General features: G+C 40.9%; 2 protein-coding genes across 9 annotated transcripts in view; one reads left to right on the forward strand and one right to left on the reverse strand.

Moving 5' to 3' along the window:
• The window catches only part of LOC139666039 (voltage-dependent L-type calcium channel subunit beta-4-like), a 40,334-nt gene extending 39,043 nt beyond the window's left edge, over positions 1-1,291 (forward strand). For all 7 annotated transcript variants that reach the window (XM_071545115.1, XM_071545116.1, XM_071545118.1 and 4 more), the window contains one exon: positions 1,031-1,291. In XM_071545115.1, the coding sequence (XP_071401216.1) occupies positions 1,031-1,291 (261 nt within the window). The remainder of the gene's footprint in view (positions 1-1,030) is intronic.
• Positions 1,292-8,379: 7,088 nt separating this feature from the next.
• Positions 8,380-27,332, reverse strand: LOC139666035 (ETS translocation variant 5-like). Of its 2 annotated transcripts, none has more exons than XM_071545110.1 (13): positions 27,247-27,332; positions 23,644-23,713; positions 23,285-23,372; positions 22,340-22,387; positions 22,116-22,166; positions 18,307-18,409; positions 16,992-17,249; positions 14,328-14,608; positions 13,738-13,800; positions 13,546-13,614; positions 13,079-13,230; positions 12,832-12,933; positions 8,380-11,982 (listed from the first exon to the last, which is right to left on the reverse strand). In XM_071545110.1, exons 2-13 carry the CDS (start codon positions 23,689-23,691, stop codon positions 11,749-11,751), a joined length of 1,497 nt encoding a protein of 498 aa, XP_071401211.1. In that variant the 5' UTR covers positions 23,692-23,713; positions 27,247-27,332; the 3' UTR covers positions 8,380-11,748. The 2 variants fall into 2 exon arrangements, with proteins under 2 accessions (XP_071401211.1, XP_071401210.1); XM_071545109.1 differs by having other exon boundaries at positions 12,826-12,933.
• Between the last annotated feature and the right edge of the window lie 77 nt (positions 27,333-27,409).

Consider the following 27,409-nt stretch of genomic DNA (forward strand, 5'->3'; position numbering starts at 1 on the left):
AGCGTAGGCCAGCGATTCTCAAATTCTTTCATGCCACGGACGCCCAAAGACACAAATTAGACTCCACACCCTTTGACCCTCCAGACCCATTTGAAGATTTTATTCGTTGATAGTATTGAATTCTGGAACTGTTTACACTGTACGTGGGGAGATAAATATAAAAGTGATGAGTGTGAAACCTAGGATTACCATAATCATTCTTATACATTCTATAACTAGAAGGGCACTCGGCGAGCCCAGACCTCCGCCAAGGTTTGTGCTATTATTGCTTGTTCGTGAGTCGGATCCGGATCCACTCCAAAAATTTAATGGGTTCTTCCTTGGCCCATGCTACACCCTTCCACGAAGTTTCATGAAAATTGACCCAGTAGTTTTTCCGTAATCCTGCTAACAGACAAACAAACAAACTAGAAGGGCACTTGGAAAGTGCAGACCTCTGCCAAGGCCAATAGTCCAGTCTGCTATGGTATGCAAATTTCGTGAGTCGGATCCGGATCCGCTCCAAAAATTTTATGGGTTCTTCCTTGGCCCATGCTACACCCTTCCACGAAGTTTCATGAAAATCGACCCAGTAGTTTTTCCGTAATCCTGCTAACAGACAAACGGCACCGAAAACATAACCTCCTTGGCGGAGGTAATTAGGACAATTTCTAGTGAATTAAATTATAGAGAAATGTAATTATTCCTAATTTTGCTGGGAGCCCCCTGAAACCCCCCTAAGGATGCTTGGAAACCCATCCAAGGACCCATAGAACCCCCCCAAGGACCCCTGTATCTGGATCTATTTTTTCTTGTATATAAATGTGTTAGAGCTACAATTGGTACACTCCCCTAGAGCAGCCAGTTTTGATGCTACATAGGTTCCTAGAAGTGACACCATAATATCATGGGACGGGACGGTGTAATTTGACATAAAATCTTGCCTGGTGTAGTGTCAAGTGTGTGATGACCAGGCTTTTACACAGTTTGTAGAGTCAGTAGTGTGTCCCCAGCTTTACCTGTGTTCTTGGTATGTTCTTATGATTAGCAGAGCCAAAGAATGAGACAGAGCAACCACACGGGAGACCACTCCACCCCCAACGAGCGACGCAACCTGATGACATCGGACGAGAACTACCACAACGAGCGAGCGCACAAGGGACGCAACCGCATGTCGTCCGGCTCGCAGCATAGCCGAGAGCAGCAGGACCCCTACCAGGACTACCAGGACCCCTATCAGGACGCCTACAAGCCACACCGCAACCGCAGCTCACCGGGCAGCTACAGCCATGACTCCCGGCACCGGCTCTGAGCCCACACTTCCGTCGTCACCCCCCCGGGGGCCTCAGCCGGGGCCCCCCCGATCTCCGCCACCCCCCCCCCCCCCCCCCCCCCCCCCCCCCCCCCCCCCTCAAAACACGCTGCGACAGAGCCGAGACGGTCCCAAATTGTGCCATTCTTCTTTATGTCCACACCTAATTTGTTTTGTCTTCCTGGTTTTTCCTCTCTTAACAAAAGTCCAACAAAAATCACGTTCAGGTATATTTTGTTTGTCAAGCTGCCAGGGCAAACCCCCGTCAATCAAACAAGTCTGATTGGTCAGCTTGAGAAAGAGGTGCAGAAAGCCAACATTAACTAATGCTGTAATCTGAATTATTTCAATGCTCCTGTTTATGTTTCCGGGACCTTTTGGGTTTGTGTGTGCTACTAACACAGAGTGCTCGGCAGACGGGCAGTGCAGATTGCGTTGACTGACGGCAAGCTAATTATGGAAAGTGGTAAGGTATTAGTGTACGGGCTTCTAAGTGCCTGGGACAAACCACTGGGTTGGAGGGAAGCCCATTGCACACAGAGACACTGCTGAAGGCTGCTGGTGTTCCTGACCCCATCCTGAGCCCTGTATAAACCCTGTCACCATTTAGCTGTTTGCATGCAGATGGAGTATCAACTTCCACATCCACCCCATGGAAGTTTTGTACCTGCCGTTCCAGATGCTCCATGATAAGGTGCAGATATGGAGGTCCATTTTTCTAAATGACATCAACTGATTGCTGAAGAGTGGTGGTGGGTGGGGGGGTGTGCAGATGACTGTGTTTGGCCGCCGGTTTTTGCTAACCGGCGCTTTACACTTCCCAGATATATGCCATGCGAAAGTCACTTTGACGGCCAGCTTTTCTGTAGCGTAGCTTTAGGATTTCATTTGGGTGCAGACCCTCACCGTCATAAGCTGAACAGATTCTGATGATGCCAGGATCAGATCTCTGCAACACTGTAGGGGACGGCAATACTGCTTCTGTTCTGAACAGCTAGCACTTAGAGAGTTAGAGAAGGCAATAGTTGTAATGACAGTCTGTCAGATAGGATAGGTAGGTGATAGGTGAAATACAATAGCAACACAATACTTGACATGCCATTTGATGTTGTGGAGATGTGGACTGGACTGGCATAGAAACCAATGCTGTGAGAACCTACATAGCGGGTTTGGATATTCTGACTGAAACTGTTTTCGCCCTCGCCAGCTCGAATAATCCGATTGGAAACTGGATTTTAGTTGGATAGACCTATAAGAGCATCTCCTGCTGAAGCTACTGATTGTTCTGCATTTATAAGCATTCAAATCAACGTCTCATAGAGGTAAAATAACAAACATGTATAGATGTCGGTTACCAAGTCAACAGCAGCAGGTGGCTCTGTTCTCTGATCCGCCTCGTGTGATTGGTCCATCACCATCCAAGTGGCTTCCTGTGGTTTTAGAGGATTAAAACATCGGGAATGTCTCATCGCAGGATCATTTGCATCATGTTCATTCTCTGTGTAGCTGGCATGTTGTCCTGACTGCAGAGCATGTTCCCTTCAATCGTAAAATAGAACCCTAGTGTAATCAAGTTGATGTTTTTAGGACAATATAGGGCACACGTTTCTCCAAAAAAAAAAAAAAAAAAAAAAAAGATGGCCCAAATTGCAGATGAATGATATCCCTGGAACCCTGAGGTTTGTAACTCAATACGCTGAAATGGCTTACAAAAAAAAATTGAGTATTGGTTTATGTCATTCAGAAACTAAATTTGAGTTTCAGTGGAATGCATGATACAAAAGAGGAGCCATTACTATGGTTATATTTTCTTATGAATTCAGAATTATCAGTGTTTTAAATAAGGAAAATTGAGTTGAGTAGACCTATCTATTACCCCAGCTTTGTCCCTCTGGCACTTTGTGTAGTTTTGGACGGGTGTCGTGGAGGTGATTCTTTTTGGTACTTTAGCACCCATGGGTAGAATGCGGTTTGGAAACAACTATCTAAAAGTGGTCGTTTTTACCCCCCCCCACCTCCCCCACTTCCCCCTCGACAAAAAAGGAACACGGACAAGGGTTTATTCACCCAACCGACATGGTGCTTTGACAGGGGGATCTCTCCTGGAGGGGAAAAAAAAAAAAAAAGAGTGCCAAAGTTTGTATCCTCTAAATCATGTGTTTCCCTGGCGGTGTGTCCTCGTTTTGTCCTCGGTGTGTGTTGTTGTTTTGCCGCTGCACAAGGAAATGATCATGGGGGAATTGCGCTTCATTAATGACAAGTAGACTAATATATAGCCTGTATAATAAGAATAAATGGACGTTGTGATTTGAGATAATAAGATGACAAACAAGCTTGAACTCGGTACATCGTGAGGTTGCTTAGGCCAGTGATTCTCAACCTTTTTCATATCAAGGACCCGTAATGTAGTCCACATTAGGGCCAAGGACCCCCATTTGACCCAAATCTGAAAATATTTTTATTGTTAGATAAGGCTGGGTATTGGCAAGGACCTCACGATACGATACATATCACGATACATGGGTCACGATACGATACGATACATATTGCGATACATTGCAATATTCTACATAATTTACTGAAAATACAACTTGCTGTGTACCACCTGGGTAGTCTAATATGTACATCACATTATATTGATAACTCAGCGGACAAATTGAGTCAAAACTATTTAATTCAAAGGGATTTGAGGGACATTTAAGGACATTTTAAATCCATTTAAAACATGAATATTTTTTTAATTTATCGATACGAGGGGCTGGAAAATCGATACAGTATCATGGAAAAAAATATTGCAATACTCAGCTGTATCGATTCTTTTGCACAGCCCTATTGTTAGATATGATTTTGCAGAATTCCATGACTATCTGTATTGTAGGTAGAGAGATAACAGTGAAACTATGATCAAAACAGTCATTCTTCTACATTCTCTAATGGTGTTAACTTCTTGTAAATGAAATAATGGTGAAGTTTAACAATTCATCAATTTGCTGGGGACCCCCTAGAACCCCCTCAAGGACCCCTGGCGCTCCCCGGACCCCATGTTGAGAACCACCGGCTTAGGCTACTTTAATTCTTAATTTGTGTTACAATCCCCAAAAATTAAAATGATATTTTCTTCCCCTGGACTGAAACCGAGAAGAAGTGACCAGGAGAATCACATATTTAGGGCAAACAAATTTTGGCACAACAGTGAAAGGAGTGAAAGGGAGGGATTTGTTCTCTGATCTGCTCTCCGATATCAGATATGTACAATATGAAACAGTGGGAGAATGAGTTTTGCCAGCAGTATTCTTTGGCATGTTTAGAGAGGCGGCGAGGTTACCTGCTCTTCTATTTAGATACCTTCCTTCTGATAAAAATGACGTACTGTAGTGACTGCTGTAGCACCAGATTAAGTTGGTGCCTTACAAACAATGAATGAACCTCGAATAAACAAAGCACTCAGCAAATAGATAGTGGCTCAAAAAATGATTCATCCCCTTAAATATTTGATGAGCTACAAAATTGTTTATTTGGATTTTTTTTTAGATCTATGCAGTGTGCTGTTCTATTAAAGTGGAAAGGAAATTCCTGAAGGTTTAAGATCCACATAATATAAATGCACGGTGAGTGTCTTGAAACACCACAATTGACTGCAACCACGTTGGGAGCTGGTGCTTTCAAGTGCCATATTGTGAGCTTGGAATTATAAGGTTCTATGTGGGCAGAGTACAGTTATCGTTTTCAAAGGGTTCTTTTAAAAAAAATAAAAAATAACACCACACAAGCATCAACTAACATTCATAGATCATGAATATGTGGATAAATACATTTTGGGGGGGGAAAAAAAGTCAGATAGAACCTTATAATTCCAAGCTCACAATATGTTAAAGTACAGATGGTGCACTTTTAGTTTATTGTCTAATTTTGGGGAAGGGGCACCAGTCTTTATTATCTTTTTAGTGTGTAACAAATTCTTTTTTTTTTTTTTTTTTTTAATCTTCAGGAACTAGACTTAGCCAATGTTTGCCCTTGCAGCAGTTCAGCCCAAAACAAATGTCTCAATATACTTGTTGTTTTTTTTTGGTGTGTATTAATTTAATTCAATACCTTTACAAAAGAAGGTATAAAGAGCTTCCAAGAGTTTGGTTTAATAGATCACTTTGCATAGATCTAAAAAAAAAAAAAAAAAAAATTCAAAATAACTTTGTAGCATAACAAAGTCTGCAAAAAGTCAAGATAGGTGAGTCGTTTTTGAGCAACTGTTCCTACAATGTGAATCTGGTAAGGGCACAGGTTATGTCAAGAGTCAGTGGATTCCTTTGCCCACATTTGCGTTTTATCTCTTTGTTGTACACTGTTTTTATTCATGGACTGAAAAACCAAGACTTGCGAGTGCATATGCTATTGTTTACGAGCATGCTTACCTGTCTCATTGTGCCCCATAGCGTAAAAAAAACACCATTGGTTGATTGAACGGGGAGCCATTTGTCCATTAGAAACAAAACGTTGAGCTGGGCTGCTTGAGACAATCAGAGGGGATTTCCAGACCAGCGTCCCCCAGCTCTCCTCCGCCGGGTTCACACGGGCTCCTAACCCCCGGCCAACGTTTAGGTGAGCTCCTTCACCGGTCCAACAAATGGGACACACACACACACACACACACACGCACGCACACACATCATTTTCTACCAGGAACGAAGCGACTGAATCCATGAATTGACTTCCATCACCTCCAAGATTAACTTGTTGAATTGAAACGTATCCCCCCCGTCCCCCGTCCCTGTGAACGCCCCCCTTCTCAAAGATAATGACATGATGAAGTAGTGTAGATAGATCAGAACAAAAAAAAAAAAAAAAAAAAAAAAATGTCACATTCACTGACCTCAAAAAGTGTCCGTCCTGGCTTTCTTTTGCTTTTGTCTTCTAAGAATTCAGTGGCCAAACTTTTGTCTCCGAACTTAAGTTTCATTCCGATCTATTTTTCTTTCACCACATTGGTTAAATCTCAAGGTGACCACAAAACACATAACTTATAGGGAGAATTTTCTCTGGTAAAAATGTAAAAAAAAAAAAAAAAAAGGAAACAAAAGAAGCAAAAGAACAAACATTTATCCCAATAGAAAAGTAATAGATGAATATTTGCTGGTGATTATTTTTATAACAAATACATAAATGTACATAATGTCTTTGAGAGATGCTATTTGCTGTATACTTGTGCTCGCATTGAAATGAAACGACAACCCGTGTGGGACACTTTGAACAACAGCAAGGTCCAGTATACAAAGTTTCAGTAATGTGCAATACAAAACGGCATGCTGTTTTAAAATGAGGAACTTCATGTACTGTACTATGCAACCGCAAACCGTGTACATCGCTTCATGCTGTGGCTTCTCCAGTCGACCTTTTTCCAAGCAGCTTCATCTGGACTTCTAAGGGAATTTTGTGTTTATCTTTTCTTTTCTGTGGAAGATGAAACCTAAACGGCTAATGCGGTATTGCATGCATAATATACCATTCTAATTTATAAAAAGGAATTAAAGAAAAATATGTGAAAACGGGAGGTGATTGTGTCAAAAGGCAAAACTAGAAGTGACTTCAACGTTTTCTTTTTCAAAATAAAAGTCGTTCTAAAGTTGTCTACAGCATTTGTGTCACCGTGGTTGTTTTTTGGTCCGAGCGCTTCGGGTTACAGCCGGATCATGAAAAGTTTTGCGTTTGCTGTTCTACCTAGCAACAGAGGTTTGTTCGGAATAAATATAAGAAGGTAGAAGAAATATAAGTTGTCTACATTGAGTGTCTTTATCATTATTGGGCCAGTGCCTACACTAAAAACACCAAAGCAGTGACCGCTTATCACCATTGGTGTCACCAAAATCAATAATAATTTTATAATGATAATTTTATTTATATAGCACTTTTTGAAACACACAGTTACAAAGTGCTTGCCATATAGAATACACACATACAAATGCAAGTATACAAACATACCTACATACATACATACATACACACAAACAAACACACATATACATGCATATGACACGTTAGCAAAAGGTAAAGCACACGACCAAAATAAACAAAACTGAAGAAAAATAGAGACATTTTTTATAAAAAGGCTAACCTATAGAAATTAGTTCTCAGAAGCCGCTTAAAACAAATATGAATCAAGAAAAACAAGATTACCACTTTAATAATCTGTTGCACCTAGGGTATTTTTTCCTGCACTAATTATCACAGCTAACACATTTAAATTGGATATTCAGCTACCAGCTGGGATTGCTCAGCAGCAGGTAATGTTGAGTTCATTTACACACAGGTTACATAGACAACCACAGGCTCTATGAGGAACAATGGTAACTGATCGACCACATGGGGTCAGTGTTTATCAGCGAGCAAACTGGAATGAGCTCACATCTATTTCTGTCTGGGCTTAGGTCAGATTTGGAAATGTTTGCAGATTTCAACTCTATCATGAAGAATATATTTGAATAGCTTACGGCTCTCCCTCTATTACAATGAATGTTCTGGTGGATCACTTGAGCAAGTGTTGAGTTATAGCGCTGCTCCCTTTTAGTTAATCAACTAAGAGGTTTTAGTTGATTAGTCAGTTTTAATAAAATTGATGTATGTGTTTGACCGATATGGGTTGTTGAAGACCGATGCCAATATTTTTCGAATTATTCTTTTGTGCCAATGTTTAATATCTTTAAATGTGATATTGTTTATGTCAAAAAATGTAAAGTATTCAATGTTTCCCCCCAGAATTTCCCATCCTTGGTGTGATTGCAAAGTGTCCCTCCATAATCTTTCCTGGGCCCACTTTCTGTACAATCCAGTGTCAAAATCATGCAAGGAAAGAGTAGCTATAATTATATTTACTCCCTTCATGTGGTGGCTTGTTGCCCTTCTAGTTAAATCCACCAGTATCCATTTTACCGCAGTCAAGCCTGTGGTCCAATTACTTTCAAAATTATTCTGATAAATACACGTGCAAACGCCTAGTTATCATAAACCCATGCAAAATGGAAACTAGTTCATTTTTTACCTATTGTTCAAGTGATTTCACACAAGAAAGTAGAGCAATAAGGTAAAGAGAAAGGAAAGAGAGTAAAGTAGTTTATTGTATCCAGCAGAGCTCAACTGAAAGCAACAGAAGGCACACATTACACCTAGGGGTAGATGTCACACCAGTGCCAGTCATCCTTGTCAAAATTGCCCCCAGGAGAGTCACAAAAAACTTGGGAGAGGCTGAAATTGACGATGCAATACATTAGCAGGCTAAACTTTGCAGCTTATACAATGTCGAGCAAATGCGGCCTTTTGCAAAAATATATTCATATATAATTATAGACTTTTTTCAGCCATTGAAGCTAACAAACTATACAAAAAGCAGAAAACTTATCTTGGTACAATGATTGGTAGAGCTGTTTGTAAGAAAGTCCATGCAAGATAGTGTCAGGTCAACCTGTTAGCTTAATAGTGGCAGTATTACAGAATCAGAGAAAAACCAGTAGCAGTACCTTTGTCATAAAACAGTCATAGGAAAAAACGTACAAGTCCATATAGCGACCAAAAATATTAGCTTTGAAAACACAAGAAAAAAGTACACAAAAGACATTTCAATATACATCTTTATAGAAAGACTAAAGCGTCTGGAAAATACAGATGTGTATCCCTTTCAAGCAGTGCAACAACATTACAAAAAAATACATCAATCACTTTGAGGTTGCCAGTAAAGGAGTGCCGTGGCTAGGGGAGAATTTTTGGTGTGAAATACAGATCCCAGAGTTGAGACAGAGTAGAGAAGCTGAGAGCAAGAGGGAGGACCTCTCCGAATATTTTAAGCATCGTCAAAATGCAACACACAGGGTTCCTACACAGGTCTGGAAAGCCTGGGAATGTATGGAAAAAAGAATAAGGTCATTTCCAGATCATGATCGTTTTTGGAAACTACACAAAAAATGTTTGGAAAAGTATGGAATTTTGAAATTTCAAAACAGTGTAGGAACCTTGAATCTAGTTACCTCGGCCAAGGAGGTTATGTTTTCGGTTCCGTTTGTCTGTTTGTTTGTCTGTTAGCAGGATTATGGAAAAACTACTGGCCCAATTTTCATGAAACTGTGTGGAAGGGTGTAGCATGGGCCAAGGAAGAACCCATTTAATTTTGGAGCGGATCCAGATCCGACTCGCGAACAAGCAATAATAGCACGAACCTTGGCGGAGGTCTGCGCTCTCTGAGTGCCCTTCTAGTTCCTGATGCAATGGTTCATAATGGAACAAAATGGTCTCCAAACCATTTGAACAACCAGTCAGCAGAGCAAAACAAAGTGTGCTACACAGCAATCATCTGTTGTTAAGTTCAAAGTTATATTTAGGTTTTGAATGAGGCCATAAAACTGCTGCAATCTGAAAGGGGTTAAGCAGTGCAGATACTGGAAATGAGACATGGGGCTAGTTGTTTGCTCTTGCCTTTCTAAGGCCATGATCTGATAAAATTAGTTTTTTCTCATGTTCAAAGACAACGCTCAGCTGTGAGCATCACAAGTAACATAGAGAGCAAGAGGTGAAAGGGCGCAAAAAGTGTTACATCATTCTCGTTGCTATGCAGCACAACACAATCACTTGCAAGCATTAGCTAGTTAACCTGAAGTAACAAAGAGGATAATGTTGTTGAAAATAAAAATGGACATGGGAAAGTTAACGATTGCTCTACTTTGAGGAGCCTGTTCCGAAACAGACGATTTGGGAACATGATGTCCTCCTAGACCAGGGGTCTTGGCCATGGAGGGCCGAAAGTCTGCAGGTTTTCGTTCCAACCGAACATTACACCAGGTGATTTCACTGATTAGCACAGCTTCAACCATAGAGGAGGAACTAATCAGTTAAATTGGCTGGTGTAGTGTTTGGTTTGAATGAAAACCTGCTTACTCTTGGCCCGCCGTGGCACATGGTTTGAGACTCCCTGTCCTAGGGAGAATGGAGCACCCAGAGTTTCATCATGTCGTCCAAGAGCTCTGCCTAGATAATGCCCGTTTCAACAGCTATTTTCACCTGACAGTAGAGCAGTTCCACCAGCTTGTTCAGCTTGTGAAACCGAGGATGGTGACATCGACGTAATGCCGGCTAAAGTTGAGACATGTTCAACTCTGAGTCCAGGGCAGCGCCACACCATGTCCAGTGTCCGAAATGCCAGGCGCGTAGTTTGGAGGAGATGCATACCTGCCGCGACCAAATGCTTAAAAAAGCTGCAGCTGCGTTGAAAAGAGCGTCCCGTGTGATCACGGCCTTATGCAATCACAGCATGAATCCTAATCCCTACCCTCTCCAAGTAAAACTGTGTGTAGCTGCCTTTGTTCTTGGCTGTTGAGAGGGTGCCATGCCATTGTTCCGACGGCCAACTATTCCGAAACCCCAATAGTCCGAAAATAGTCCATGCCTGGCTCCATCCACAACCGTGGCTTCTGACAGCCTTGACCGGAAGCGTGCTCTAACCCTAACCTCAGTGACCCCATGCCTCAACCCAACCACCTCCGGGATAACGGGCTGTCGGACAAATGGGCTTTCGGTCCAATAGGTGGACATTTTTCGGACTATTGGGGTTTCGGAATAATGGGCCGTCGGAACAATGGGCAGTCCCCGTTGAGAGTTCAGCCAGTTTAGGAACCCATTCAACACCAGCAAAGACTGCAAGGGTAAGAAATGGAGGGCAGAGCTATTTGAAAGACTAGGCATGCTTATTTCATCCGTGACAAATGGAGATAACAGGTGAGGGGCCTTGTGGTTAGAGGTTGGGGAAATGTAGGTGTGTCATTCATGCTAGCAAGGACTGTAGCTTCTTCTCAGGATGAGTCCCTTCCCAGTCTCTAACAGTCAGTTCAGTGGCTGTCATGCTACAGATCAAACCAAATCAGAACTACACTCTTCTACCGGAGTGAGTTTAAAGTGGCAGTCCTCGAGATCTTCATATTTATTAATTTTGTTTCCATCTTTGGTGCTAAGCGCTCATTGCTGTGGTGTTTTTGCACTGCACTTTCCAGAGATTTTCTGTAGGTGGCGCTCTTTTCTTTGTCTGTTCAGCCATGGTGGCTATCACTGCTCATGCTAGCTACCCAGTTCTTCTTCTGTTTGTTCCAAACAAACCGGAAATGTAAAACACATCACTTCTGTGCACCAGAAGATTTTTTCCCAGGCAAGAGCTATTCAACATCGGGTGTTTATAACAGCAAATGTAAAAGCTTTCATGAACTGGATATAGGTTGAATCACTGTTGCATTATATCAATCAGTGATAGTGCGTGGCAAAAGGGACATTTATTTATATGAAAATGTCGCAGATTATTACTTTAACCAAACCCTCCAACTCAGTTACATATGTGGGTATAAATTTTGGAGATCTCCAACACTGCTCAGCAATTTTGGGCTCCTCCTGATAAATATGTGTCATTCAAAGTCCAATCCCCCAGGTTGTTGAGGTTAGTATGGGTAGCTGTCAGGGAAACCCAGTCCCTGGACGCATTGCTCCCCTCCATCAGACAGGTAAGGCCCCGCCTCGTCGTAGTTTGGCGTGGGGAGACCCTCCTCTTCGCCGGCGGGTAGAACAGCGTCCGGGTCGCCCTTCAGGCTTGGCCTCTGGTTGTCTGGGAAAGCCATGGAGAAGAGGGCCTCGGGGTCGCATACGAACTTGTAGACGTACCTTTCCCCAGCCACCTGCAAGAGAAGCCAATCAGAGGGGAGAGGAACATGTTAACCCAGGGTCACTAGATTCTAGATAGGCCTATGATGTGATACAAAACAAACAATATGGGTTTTTTTTAAGGCTGATACAGATATTTTGAACTGAAGCTGCTAAAAGATTATATTTTGTGCTGATATTCAATACCTTTAAATTTGACCACCTTTCATGCCAAAAACCTTCATGCATACTTGTGTGGCATCGGATCAAAATGTCTCATTAGAATCAGTGGTAACACTTTACAATAAGGGTCACTAAATTAAGGGTTAGTCTGGTTATCATTAACTAATGGTGTTCATGTTAACTAAGGTATTAATTTATACATTATTTAATAGTCATCTTTATAAACTATTAAATAATGTATAAATTAATACCTTAGTTAACATGAACACCATTAGTAAATTACACATTAACTGTTAATTAAGGGTTAGTTAATGCTTATTAAGCATTAACTAACACTTAACTTAGTGACCCTTACTGTAAAGTGTTACCGAATCAGTTAGAAACACTGTAGTATTGATCAATTCTGCAATAAATATGTAATCAATCAATCTGCATCATATCCATCATATCAGAGGTGGACCACACTGACTGGGTCAGATGTGATTTATTCATAAAAGGCCAATATCGGCAAACCCACATATCGGTCTAATCCTAATTTGAACTGATTATAGATAGGACGCAATTTAAAAACAAACAACAAAAAAACACCAATATAAAATCAAACTAATCCCTCCAGCAAAATAGCTCTATTGCTGCGCCATAAATGTGTACATACAGATAAGAATAAGGGGAATGAGAATTGGAACGTGACCTGCCTTTACCTTCTGCATGATGCCCTTCTCGTAGTAGTATCGCAGCGAGCGGCTCAGCTTGTCGTAGTTCATGGCAGGTCGGTTCTTCTGCATCCCCCAGCGCCGAGCCACCTGGAAACAACCAGAGAGATATTACTAAATTACTAAATATTGCATATCAGCCTGAATTTTAATTTTGGTCTGGATATAATGGCAAGATGATATATAGGTCTAACCCTAGTTCTAAACATCCCTATGGGCTTCGATGATGACTGACCTCCTCGGGCTCAATGAGTTTAAACTCCATGTTGCGTCCGGTCCAGGCGATGAAGTGTCCGTTGGCCGGATTGTCCAGCAGTGTGACCAGGAACTGCCACAGCTGCAGGGAGCCACGGCGCTGGTAAGGCGGACCCTCCTGCTTCACTTTACCTGGTTAGGAACAGTCAGGTTGGTGGTGTGGGTCAATGAATTAACATTAACTCCCCTCAACAGTAAGGTTATATAAATATATTGAATATCAGCCCAAAACAGGTTATCAACAACCTCAATCAAAATAATATTGACATCAGCCTTCAAAAACCAACATAGTTTTTAAGCTCAAACTCTACTTTCAAGTCCACAAATGGCTGATCATAAGTGTCTCTGGGCTTCATAGACATGGATTAACCCTATGCCAACACTAAAATCCTCTTCAATTTGAAAACGTCCAATGGTATAAGCTTGTTTCCTATCACTAAACTTTACCTTCAAGTCTTTCTGGCACGACGCAGGTGTCGTCGTAGTACAAGTGGGGCTCTCCGTCATGAACAAATCCTGCAGGGACCCAATGAAAAATTGGGTTAGAAAAGTTAAAGAGTTCGCTGTACTTAGAAACTGCGGGCTCACACGACGGCACAATAAAGAAAAATCGATTTCAAAGCCAATACAAACACTCACCATCATTGTTATTCTGGTAGAAGATTGACGACTTCCCAAATGATGACTGGCAGGTTTGTACCTCTGTAAGATAAAAGAGCAAAAGGTGTCAATGGTTTCCATTGTAAGACTTTAGTTAGGTCATTTTGCTTCCATAAAACACACATACACACACTTTGGCTAGCTAAGCAACATTAATAGGATTGACTACTACATTAATGACCTGGCTTGTAGAAAGTGGTGCTAGAGAGATACTGTATGCAACGTAAGCATCCCACAGTACACTGCTTAAAAACCATATTACTTCTACCAGGGATGTGATCAGAACAGCACTAGAGGGAGGAAATAGTTCTATTAGAAACTAGAAGGGCACTCGGAGAGCGCAGACCTCTGCCAAGGTTCGTGCTATTATTGCTTGTTCGTGAGTCGGATCCAGATCCGCTCCAAAATTTAACGGGTTCTTCCTTGGCCCATGCAACACCCTTCCACGAAGTTTCATGAAAATCTGCCCAGTAGTTCTTCCGTAATCCTGCTAACAGACAAACAAACAGACAAACAAACAAACGGCACCGAATACATAACCTCCTTGGCGGAGGTAATAATACACAAACCTGAGTCAAAGCCGAAGTCTCTTGGCTCTTGTTTGATGGAGAGAGGGTGGAATGAGGAGGTCCGGGGTTGGGGAGGAACCATGCCGGGTACCCCCTGCTCTTGGTAGCGTGGGTCCACCAGCTCCTGCTTGAAACCCTGGGGGGGGCGGGGCACCAGGGGCTCTGACAGGTGGCGCTGGTACAGGGGTCGGCCGTCGCGGACCGGAGGGTTGAACGGCGTCCTGGCCGTGTTCTCCGGAGCGAGGAACGACAAGCAGGGCTCCGACAGCTGCCGATGAAACCTGAGGTGTGGAGGAACGGCAGGGAGGAGGTTCACACTAGGGTTCGACCAAAATGGGCTTTTGATATTTTTTGGGTTGAAGCTGCCAGCAGCCCATATTTTCTGCTTGTATTCAATATATTTATATTTCACAATTTTTGTGGCAAAAAAAAATCCCAAAACTAGACCATGAGACACTAAAAACGCTCCCTTGAAATGCAGGATAGTAATAATGAAAATGTTGCATTAAAATCAAATCCGGTTAACAGCTTCCCATAGAACAGCAACGTAGTATTGATCAATTCTACATTTATACAATAGTAAATATGTAATCATACAAACTGCATCATAGGCAGCACATTAGATGTAGACAACAGTGACATCTGATTTTTCTTTGTTTTATCATTGCAAGGACAGTCTTTATTTATTGAACATATATTATATTATACAATGTGAACAATGTGATTATTAGGTCAACTTAAAGGATTTTGGTGTCTGCAAAAGTAAGTGACAGCACTTCCACCGTTTTTGTAGAATGACCCAAGATTGTTTTCTCAGCTACAGTGGTAAGCAAAACATTATGATGTCACAGTGAAGTTGCCCTTTGAACTTTTGTATAGAAAATGTCATCACTTCATCATTTTATCCTATTAGATATTTGTGTGAAATTTTGTCATAATTAGCGTATGAATTCTTGAGTTATGGCCAAAAACGTCTTTTGTGAGGTCACAGTGACCTTGACCTTTGACCACCAAAATCTAATCAGTTCATCCTTGAGTCCAAGTGGACGTTTGTGCCAAATTTGAAGAAATTCCCTCAAGGCGTTCCTGAGATATCGCGTTCACGAGAATGGGACGGACGGAATTATTGACAAAATGGCTTGTAAAATCTCAACACTTCTTAGGCATCATGAACCATTTTTTTCCTTCTTGAAAATTGTAATTCTTGAGCAGCTTTTTCGTTTGGGTAGGTGAGATCGTCCTAATCAAACTCTGGATGTCGGTCACAAGGCCAAAACCAGGTGTGATGCCAGTCAGTTTAGGCATTACTTCAGGGAAAGTAGCAAGAGTCAGGACCAGTCAAACAATGAGTATGTGATCTTAAACATCGTGTACATGGTATTTAAGGGTGCGATCACGCATACAGTTGGTTTTCTTTGGTCCAAACCATAGTGGAAAAGTTTAAATTGTTGCATTTGGTTTGTTTGCTTCACACTGCCCAAATACAAGTAAACCAGAAGGTATAAACAAAAGTCACATGACTCACAAGTAGCTCGTTTCTTGGTTTTGGTTACCTGTCATCCTGCCAGGTTAGAGATTTTGGTGGCAGGGGGAAGTCGAGACAAATCTGATTCCAGTCCCTGTAGCTTTAGCCGCAATTGACCCTCTCTGGTGTTCATACCAGTTAAGAACACATGAGGAAACAAACTGAATATGAGCATCAGTCCAGACTGCAATTTGCCCTCGGTTCATTTTGTTATGCTAGACTTTCCAAGCATGAGGAACTGCAGGCTATCAGATGTCAACCGTCTCCTTATACCCATGACCCCTTGCATTTTTGGGGTCGTTTACTGCAGTTGGTTCCGATTATGTTCTCACTCCTAATGAACCACACCTCAGTTCTCTTGAAAGAGGACTGACTCACATTTTCAGGCGTTTCGATGCAGTTATTTGGTACCGCTCGAGCAGCACGAAGCCACTAAATGCTGCAGAGTTCAAATAAATCCATCAGTCTCCTTGGTCTTATGGGTTTATAATATGCTCTTGTCTTGAAGTCAGTCCTCCATGACCGTTGTACTTACTAAATGTTAATAATGTCTTTAGGGTACCTTCTATTCTAGGACATCCTAAGTAGCCTCTAGACAACAAATGATCTTACAATTTATAATGGCCATCACATCTTTAATAGGACTCTGCTCTCTTTGGTATAATGCTACATTCATAACCATCTGGGAATAATCATGGGAACACCTTGATTTAAAAGCAACAACTTGAAAGTGTTCGTGTTAAAACTCATTTGACGCCAAGACGCCATTGATTGAAGTTTTCTGTATAGACTTTGGCTGCTCCTGATCAGCTTTTTCACACTTAACACACATGCTTAGTTAGGAGGCATTTGAGTTCATGTTCTACAGCAAACCAAACATTCCAGTGTCAACCATGAACCAAAAATCAAGTCCAAAAGTAGCTGTGTCCGCGGCATTTTAAGAGTTGTGATCACAAAATGACTTCAGGAAGTTGGAGAAATCGGTATTTATAGTATTTAAAGTAGTATTTACCATCTGAAAGCTGACGTGAAGAGCACTTTCGAGTAGTAGTTTGAATCTACTTTGTCTCCCATGGGTCATGAACGCACCATTACCTGGCCCTTGAACCCCACCCCGGATGCTTTCCAACCCAACTCACCTTTGTTCTGTGCCGAAAGAGCCATTGGGGCATCTGCCGGGGGGACGGGGCACCGCAAACTGCTGGCTTTGGCTGGCCTGCGGAAGGGCGTGGTGATGGGAGGGGCTGGGGGGGCAGTTATTGGTCAGCTGGGGGGCAGAGGGTGGCAACTGCCTCTGTACGGGGTGAGGTCCAGCAGGATGGGCGGGACCGCATGGTAATGCCGACGCGGAGGCTGGAGTCGGTGGCTTGATCCCAACTGGCTTGCTGTCATAGGCACTGGGTAGAGAAGAGTTAAGGAGATGAAACTGTGCAGAAAGTGGGTCATAGCAGCAGCAAAGAATAACTAGAATATGAACAGTATTTTGTGTCAATACTCAAACATTAAATTTGACCATTTTCATGCCAAAAAATTCCAATTATTCAGCATTTCCCCCAGAATTTTATTGTCAGGGTGTGTAACAACGTGCAATGTAATAACACCGCATTATGTAATAACCCGACAAAATGTAATACATTTTCACTACATTATGTAATAACACCTGCATTTTGTAATAAACAGCCTGAACACAATATGTAATAAATTTCCCCGCATTTTGTAATAAATTATTACATATTGCGGTGGTTATTACAAAATATGGGAGTTGCACTTTTTTTTTTGATGAAAATGTAATAATATGGTGCATTATGTAATAACCAACCAAAATGGATGTCTTCATTCATAAAAATCGTTATAACATTATAACAACAATGTTTATTTTATGCATTCTAGCATGAATCATACTGACTCAAAATTCATTTTAAAAAGATACTATTAGTTCAGTAGATTAGTATCTTTCATTGGTCAAAACTACATTAAGTGTCACTGTATTCCTTAGCTTAATAGAAACTGTACTTGAGGGTTCATAGAGACATAGAAACTGCACATTTATTGCATACTGCGTTCAGGCTGTGTTATTACATAATGAAGTGAAAATGTATTACATTTTGTCGAGTTATTACATAATGCGGTGTTATTACATAACGGAAAAGCCTCTGAAACAGCATTGTGACTGTCATGGGACACTAAAACTCTCCACTGAAACGGAGGATGATGACAATAACAGCACAGATTCGTGCACACTTTTGGAATCTGATCACAATGTCTCATTAGAATCAATTCAGGTTAAGGGCTTCCCATAGACAACCATTGTAGTATTAATCAATTATACAATAAATATGTAATCAATTAAACTGCATCATAATCCATCATATCATAGGTGGGTGACACTGACTGGCTGATATCTGATTTAAGGACAATATCGGCCTCATATATCGGTCTAACACGAATACATACCTGTAACTATAAAGGCACTTGTATGGTGTTCTGCAGGGAGACAAGTCTTTGGACGGACTGGGTTCTCGCTTCACTTTACTGGCACACTGTCCATGAAGCATCACTACAAAACACACACACACACACAGTGAACAATTTTGTTTCAGCAAAATGGAGAGAAGGAAAGCACAAGTACACATGAACAAATGCACCAATGAACACACAGAGCCCGGCTCTCGAAGAGGTGGCCCCGAGCAATTAACAAATACTACTGTCACAGAAAAAAAATAGCAATTCCTGGAAAGAAGTAAGCAGCCCTCTTAGATTCCTGGGGCCGGATTCACAAAACCTTCTTAAGACAAAAAAATCTTCTCAAGTGCCATTTTTTTCTTAACTTTAGTCTTAAGAAAAAAAAAATAGGAAAAAATGCTATTCTCAAAAACAGTTCTTATATATTTTCTTAACTTTCTTCTTATGTTTCTTCCTAAGAAAACACTTAGGAATAAATGGTATTCTTGAAATGAAAGTTCTCCAATTTGCCCTTTACCTGTCTTAAAACTCCTACAGTGAAAAGGTAAGCCTCTAATATCATATATTTAAACACATTTTAGACAAGTAGGTTATAGTTCAAAGTCTTCATAGGTTCCCCTACACCTAACATTAAGATGAACATTTATTGTAAAGCTTTATTTGGTGTAGGGCCAGGTAGGCCTCTGTCTCATGTCTGTTGAAAATAAGCTGCAAATTTTACAGTTACCAACAGCAACCAACGTTTAAATCTTTGCTCTAGTTGCCCTAAATAGGTTTTTCCCCAATTGTTTTATAGATGGAAGCACTTTGGGTTGCCTCCTAGCCTTGTCTCCTAGCCTCCTAGCCTTGTCTCCTAGCCTCCTAGCCTTGTCTCCTAGCCTCCTAGCCTTGTCTCCTAGCCTCCTAGCCTTGTCTCCTAGCCTCCTAGCCTTGTCTCCTAGCCTCAATGGCAGTAAGCCTAAAGTTTATTAACCAGAATTAATTCAGGCCCTATTCTGAGAAGTTCTTAAGTAGGAAAATTAAAGACATTCATAAGAAATGAGACTGTTACTTTAATAAATAAAAAAAAAAAAGTTATGATACATCTCAGACGCCAGTAATCAGTCTGAAAGTAGTGATGTTGGATTTTTATTCCCTTACAAAATGATTGTTTGAGCCAATCTGGAAAGTCACATGTTCCTTGCATGAGTAGTCAATGCATATGATGTGCATGTAATAAACAGAATATTATCTATCTGTAAAAAAAAAGAAAAGAAAAAAGAAGAAGAAATGAGACCGTTACTAAGAAAATATTGAGGAATTGCACTTAAGAGCCTTCTTAAGAACTTCCTAAATTTTCCTCTTATGTCATTTCTTAAGAACACGTTGGTGAATCCGGCCCCTGGTGAGTAACACCAAGAGCAATTGCTTACTTTCTCTTGCCCATTGGTATTTTTTCAGCAATATTCTCATGCTAATTATAAAGCTTGCAAGTTGTTGTATAACTTTGTGTTGCATAGCAACGAGAATGATGTAACACTCTTTGTGCCCTTTGACCTCTCGCTCTGAGACTCCTACATGAGCATGGCCTCAGCTGGAAAAGCACCGTTTTCTGTGGCGAGATTCTCATCGGCATAATGCAATGATGACACAATATTGGTAATGTTTCAATACACAATGCGGCTGCTGTTTAGCACGGATTTGTCAACTGCTTTATACTGAGAGCCACTTCATTGAGGCAGCTATCAAGCAGCAATAAACAGAGACGTCTTTGTGAGCCTCCTGAATAGAACGCCAAACTTACCAATATTTCCCCACCTCCTCCCTTATCTGATCTTGTTAGGGTACAGTTAGGCCGGGTAGGAAGTCATTTTATAACACACACAGCCTCATTTCCTGGGCCACATCAACTGCCATCGTTTAGCCGGCGCTTAACCTTTACGTGACCAGCCGAAGTTACAGGGACTGGAATCTGATTTGACACGCCCCTCTTCTCGCCAAAATCTCTAAGCTGGCAGGATGACAGTTTACACAAAATACTGTCCAAAAAACACAAGCTACTTGTGAGTCCATGTGACTTGAGTTTACAAGCAGTGTGAACTTAAAGGAATAGTTCACCCAAAAATGAAAATTCTGTCATGATCTACTCACCCTCATGCCAGTTGAAACACAGGTCCCCATTGACTTCAGTTGTTTTGGAGAAGGCTGCTACCAAGTTGTGCTGGCAGCCTCCCTGTGTGTTATATGGACTAACAAACTTCACCTGTGTTTCATTTGGCATGAGGGGGAGGAGATGATGACAGAATTTTCATTTCTGGGTGAACTATTCCTTTAAGCAACGTTAGCTAGCTAGTTAGGATAGAACATTAGCATTGTAACGTAACGCTGTAAGTGCAACTTAACATTTCCAATGTATATGTTAAATTATTCACTACAGTATTCATAGTGTATGTCGCCATGTTAAAGTTACATCAGATAACTGCATCTTAGGAAACTCTGGGCTGACAAATCATGCCCAAATTTCCTACTTGGAATTCCGACTTGAAGGGTAGTTCCATTATATTTTTCCTGGTAGGAAACATCTCTAGAAGGGTTATAGGGTTATTGTTCAGACTTTTCCTGTTAGAGCGCAAATGTAGCCTTGGTTAATGGGGTTAAACCGGCTCTCCCTGTCTGAGAGGCTTGATGAGTAAGGGCCTCAGGTTCTAGGAGTCTACTAAGCGCTCCAATCTAGTAAAATTATCATTAAACTCAGTGGCCAACTCCATGCGAGTCTTGAAGAAATGCATGTGAGGCACAAACCCTGGATGACAGGAACTTCAAGACTAGTAGATGATGACAGAATTTTCATTTTTGGGTGAACTATTCCTTTAAACGAACCAAATACAAAAATGCAACAAAGTGAACTATTCCACAATGGTTCAAACTAGGGTTGCAAAGGGGTGGAAAATTTCCGGAAAGTTTCCGGTAAATTTCCATGGGAAGTTAAGCTGGGGAATTTTGGAAATATTCCAAATTGGAAACTTTCCATGGGAATTATGGGAATTTATGGGAATTAACTGGGAATTGAGGGTAATTTAATGGAAAGGTATCATATCCAAGCATAAATATTTGTTTTGTTATAAGCAGACATCCATCCAAAATAATACAATTAAAACAGATTTATTTGTAAGTAGAACTTTATCAAGTGTTAAATATTTTATTGAACAATCAATTCTTTCATTGAAGAACAAAAACATGAATGTTGAGTTAAATATTACTCATCCCCCCGACCCAACCCATTCAAAAATTAACAAAAATGCACAGGAATGCACAGTGCATGTAGGGGGCGTGGTCTCAACAGCCCTGCAGTAAGCAGTGTGCTATGTGTGCATGTGATTGAGGAATAGCATAGATATTCAACTGTACTTGCATGATATCTGGTTGTTTTAGTCAGGATTATGCTAAAATATATTTTCCCCAACTATATTTAAGTTCCCTATTAAGAGCATACCTTCAATTTAGTAAATTCCTGGTTTATTCCTGTTTATTCCCATGAATTCCCGTTAATTCCCATGGAAAGTTTCCAACTTTGAAAATTCCCGGAATTTTGCAACCCTAGTTCAAACCAAAAGAAAACAAACTGTAGGTGTGATCGCACCCTTAGCGGTTCCATCTGCGAAACAGAGCCGTCTTTTCAGTTCGCCCGTGTTCAGAAACAATGTCGTCTTTGGGAAATGGAGGCATAAATAAAGAATGTGTGTAATTCCGCATGGCGTTGATTCACTGTTGCGGGGACTCTCACCACCTCCATAAATATTAGAGGAGAAGCCGGTACTCACGGTTATCAGACTGGAAATCTGGGACAAACTGCTCGTCATCAGGAACCTGGGCTGCAAGAGGGGAAAGGAGAAAATTAAAAAAAAGGAGTCTTCTAATCAAAACATGCCTCCTACTTAAAGGAATACTCCCCTCTGGATCTTCTTATACTGTTATATATGATCAATCAGTATTAAAGTGTTTCTTTTCCTTTAACATGATTGAAGTCAATGCTTGCAGTACTCACCTTCTGCAATCCATATTTCCTGGAGCTGGCTGAGATCTTGAAAGAGCTCTGCAAAATGGAAGAACAACTACAATTTATTCTTTGTATCACTCCATGTAAACAATACAGGCTGCATGTTTCATATACTATACATATATTTTAGGGTTCAACCAATACTTTTGGATAGCTGATATCTTGTGCCCTTTATTCAATAATTTTAAATTTGATTATTTTCATGCCAAGAAATATTCAAAAGTATTCAGTGTTTCCCCCTAGACACTAAAACTCTCCATTGAAAGAAGAAAATAATAAGATGAATAACATATTGATGCATGTTTGTGTGGAATCTGATGAAAACATCTTATTAGAATCAATTCAGGTTAAGAGCTTCCCATTGACAATCAGTGTGGTTTTGATAAACTCTACAATAAATATGTAATCAAACTGCATCATATCAATCATATCGTTAATATCTGATTTTTAAGCTCAATATCAGCAAACCAATATATCAGTCAAACGGTAACACTTTACAATAAGGGTCACTAAGTTAAGGTTAGTTAGTTAGTTAATGCTTAATAAGCATTAACTAACCCTTAATTAACAGTTAACTAATGTGTCTGGTAATCATTTACTAATGGTGTTCATGTTAACTAAGGTATTAATTTATACATTATTTAATCGTCATCTTTATAAACTATTACATTTATAAATTAATACCTTAGTTAACATGAACACCATTAGTAAATTACACATTAGTTAACTGTTAATTAAGCATTAACTAACCCTTAACTTAGTGAGTGTTACCAGTCTAACTGTAGGCTGTACAGTAAAAGAGTCCAATGGTTATGCATAAATTGCTGAACACGCCACTGGGCTTTTCTCTCGTACAGACAATGAACTCTGCTGACGTCATTATGGCAACACTCTGTCTTGCATTTAAGGGCCAACATCCCATAATAAGCCTACCTTCTGTGTCCTGAGCCAGCTCTGTGTCCACAAACTTCCTCTTCCTGTCGCTGAGAGGTTTGCCCTGCGGTTCCTCTACGTGAGATTTCTAGAAAGTTGAAAAACGGAATTATTACGTGAACAGATTTGCCAATGAACTTAAAGTTAGAGTTCGAGTTGTATTCATTTCAAGGATGTGATCTTTGGTGTTTTTGCGGGATGTCAAATTTTCCGGACACTCGACTCCTGCCTCAACTCTGATGGGAGTTTCCCCCCCCGTTTCCTTTTTGGCGCTCCCGATCACATCCTTGTTCAATCCGTGAAATAATTTGACATTCTGCTGAGGCGGACAGTGGAAAAAAAAAACGTTTCAAACTCACACTCCGTGGCCCCAGGAAAGGGACTTGCTGGTCGTAAAAGCCGTCCATGCTGCAGGAGTCTTCACTCTCTCTGGAATACAGCAGAGGTGGGAGGGAGGGAAGAGGGGTTGGGGAAACCAATGGTCAGACAATGGGAGATGCTTGTTCTGAGGTTGGACTCATATTGAATATCAGCACAAAATATCAGCAAGTAAAAAAATTCAACTCTCTTATCAGCCTAAATGAGCACTTTTCTCACTTTTCATCTTTTGGCTCATTTACATGCCTAAAAAAATACAAATATTCCGCATTTTCCCCAGAAGAAGAGTGGAAAAGCCTCTGAAACAGCATCTAGACCATCATGGGACACTAAAACTCTCCACTGAAACCTAGACTAATGACATTCTTTTAAATGTGTTAGCAGCTCCTTAACATTCAGGAAACTAATGCTAAAGCAACACTGACAGACAAAATGTCAGACCAATTTTCCATCCATGGGAAAATTAACTACATGTTTTTGTGTGGAAATTTGTAATTATTTTTGTTGTACCACATTATCTTTATTGATTTTGAACATGGTACATCACTTGTGTTGGTTGCATCATTCAAGTCTCCCTCGAAACAACTTCCCTCCCTCCCACCCGCATGAACTCTGAACCATCGGTATAGATAAAAACAATGATGATAGTTTACAAAATGATAATAATAATAATGAACATAAATTACTTATATACATATACACATATATCCACATGCATAAATGCATACATACAGTATATGCCTGCATATCAATTTGAGAGAAAAAATAAATAGGTAAATAAAAAAAAAAAAATGGTAAATGTCAAATTTACGAAGTTAGGATATCAGGTCTTGATTCCAAAAATGTAAGAAATGAATCCCATATTTTATGAAAAATGGAAATTTACTAGTCTCTTCTAGTTTTCACTGTTGGATGTTTTCCTTTTTTTCTGCGATCAAATTCCATTGCAGCCGCCTACGTTTGACCAGTTATCCACAGGAATAACAAAAATACAACACCAACAAACCAAATAGACGCAGAAATGCAAGGTACATCACCATATTACAGATTGTTAACAGTGTTTTAAGATGTCACATGCATTTCTCCAATAACATGGTCAGTCACAAGGTCAAATATATTGGTCTCCCCCTCGTCTTTCTGTGGAGAAACCAGAGAAGAGCCACGCAGCAAGGCAGTAACATCTAGTCACCTGTTAGGCTACTTGGCATCAACGCCTTCTGCCTTCTCCACCCATCTGACCATCCTTCCTTTCATGCGTCTTGGTGTTGTTTGTGTTTTTCTAACCCCCATGCTCCTCTGGGGAGGGTTTACAGTGGCTGTAAAAGCCCTGTTGCCAATGAGGGCCTTATGTAAGCTCCTGTAAGTCAGCTCTGACAGGAATACAGCCTGCAGGGCAACGAGTTCTTCACCAGCTTGATTCAAAGTTATGGTCGATCCAATCAAGACTTTGATCATGTTAAACTGGCTGTCTGTATAAGAAGGGAGTCTATTTTGTCTGGTCTGTAACAGGCAGCATAATAATCTGCTGTAGCTTTATTGGGGATTCAGTGGAGCTTAACTCTATCTAAACCCAGTTTCCTATAGTTTACCACCTTTTTAGGCCTGATATCAATCTTAATGAGTTCAATTCATAGTATATTTCATAGTCAGAGGTGGAAAGTACATTTACTCAAATACTGTACAATTTTAAGGTACTGGCACTTTACTTGAGTATTTCCATTTTGTGAGACTTTATACTTTTACTTATTATTTCAGGAGGGAGATATTGTACTTTTTACTCAACTACATTTAGCCTATCTGACAGCTGTAGTTACTACTTTGCAGAATAAGGTTTTACATGCAAAACATACGATAAGCTCATAAAATGTGATGCATTGTTAGAGTTTAAACTCCCCAACAGCATATGGCAGTGTTTCTCAACGTGGGGTCCGGGGACCACCTGGGGTCCTTGAGGGGGTTCCAGGGGGTCCCGAGCAAATTGATGAATTGTTAAACTTCACTATTATTTAATTTACAAGTTAACACAGTTAGAGAATGTAGAAGAATGACTGTTTTGATCATAGTTTCACTGTTATCTCTCTACCTGCAATACAGATAGTCATGGAATTCTGGACAAAATCATATCTGACAATAAAAATATTCTCAGGTTTGGGTCCGAGAGACAAAATCTCATCAAATGGGGGTCCGTGGCCCTAATGTGTAGTAAATTAGGGGTCCTTGATATAAAAAAGGTTGAGAATCACTGGCATATGGAGCAGTTAGACCGACAACATTAGAATACTTCTTACAGGTTAATGCATCAATAATTTAACACTCTGAAAGAATGAGTACTTTTACTGCCAATAGGCTACTTCTATACTTTTTTCTTTAAGTAAACTTTTACTTTGCATCAAGTGTTTTCCCATGATGGTATTGTTACTTTTACTTGAGTAACTGTGAGTTACTATGCGGGACACTCATCAAACCACTGTAACTCATCCTCAGCAAAATCATTTTAGACTTGTGAGATTTAATTCAAGTTACATAACCCAGATTGAGCTTCACTGCAGTGTGGAGGCCGGCCAAGTGCGCCATTACAATGTAAAAAACGAAGAGATTCGGTTTCAGAAAAGTTCCCAAAGAAAGACATTTGGTGTTCTTTTACGGACAGTTTCCAAACTGTACAACACGCCCACCCTCCCCCTCCCCCCGCCTCCCCCGTAGGGCCTCCCAGCACCGATATGTCTCGTAGGATACTCTCTATCACGCCAAACGCCATTCAAAAATCAGTCCTTTAATTAACGCTAGCTACCTCTCTCATCGGCAAGCCCACTTCGTACACGGATATCTTAAGACCGTCGGTAGGCTCTTCTTATATATTCGGCATAGAGACTATCAACAAGAAGCACGTTATTTCAAGAAATTGTCAACTTTTACCACTGGTTCACGCTGCTCGCTACCGCCAAACACGGTGTGTTTTGATGGAAGAAGGTTGTGGGAATAAAGTTGCTATTTTATTTTAAGTGCTGCTTGGTGTAGGCTATTGCGTGTAACGTTATCCCGACTCGAAGAGTGGCTCGTAGCTAGTCGAAAAATGTCTTTAGTCATGTTCAACGTACTTCTGTCGGTAAGTAAGGCAACATTAAGACTGACAGATGTTTCAATAGTTTGGCATACCGTTTCCTCAACACAAGAGAGAACGGCATGTATCCCGACTATGGGGCCGCCTTGTTTTTCTCAATGAAGTGAAATTGGATCCTCGCCGGAGGAGGGAGGGAAGGGGGGAGCTTCAGCTTCACCATTCACAAATTTGCCAGAGACCACAGAGAAAGAATCACGATACGAGCAGGAGATAAAGAGCTGCTGCAAACAACACTACTGTTATGGAAACTGACAGATGCAGGAAAATGGACGCCAGAAGAGTCTACTGTACCCTATCATTCTCATAAAATGGCGTTCGCATTTACCCACATCTCCCCCTCACCGCGAGTAACAAATCACAACGCTGCAATCAGTGTCGATACAGTGATTAATCACGGCAAAACAGACCCAAGCATACACCTCTAGGCTTTGTTATAGTGGCCGAAAAATAGTGCAGGACTCACGTTGGCAAGTGAAGTTTCTTGGCAGTGGTGAAACAGAAATTGACGCCGCTTTTCTCCGCTACATTCCCCGCAGCTCCTCGGATAAAACACGACTGTGGATTTTGTCAATGGAAAGGTCCGCTTTCCCCGGAGCGCAAGCGGATCCCTGTATTTCGCTCCCATT

Source organism: Centroberyx affinis, unplaced genomic scaffold, assembly GCF_046629955.1.
Source record: "Centroberyx affinis isolate AG114_WGS23_722 - 3 ecotype Tasmania unplaced genomic scaffold, CSIRO-AGI_Caff_v1 ptg004772l_1, whole genome shotgun sequence".
Classification (NCBI taxonomy): domain Eukaryota; kingdom Metazoa; phylum Chordata; class Actinopteri; order Beryciformes; family Berycidae; genus Centroberyx; species Centroberyx affinis.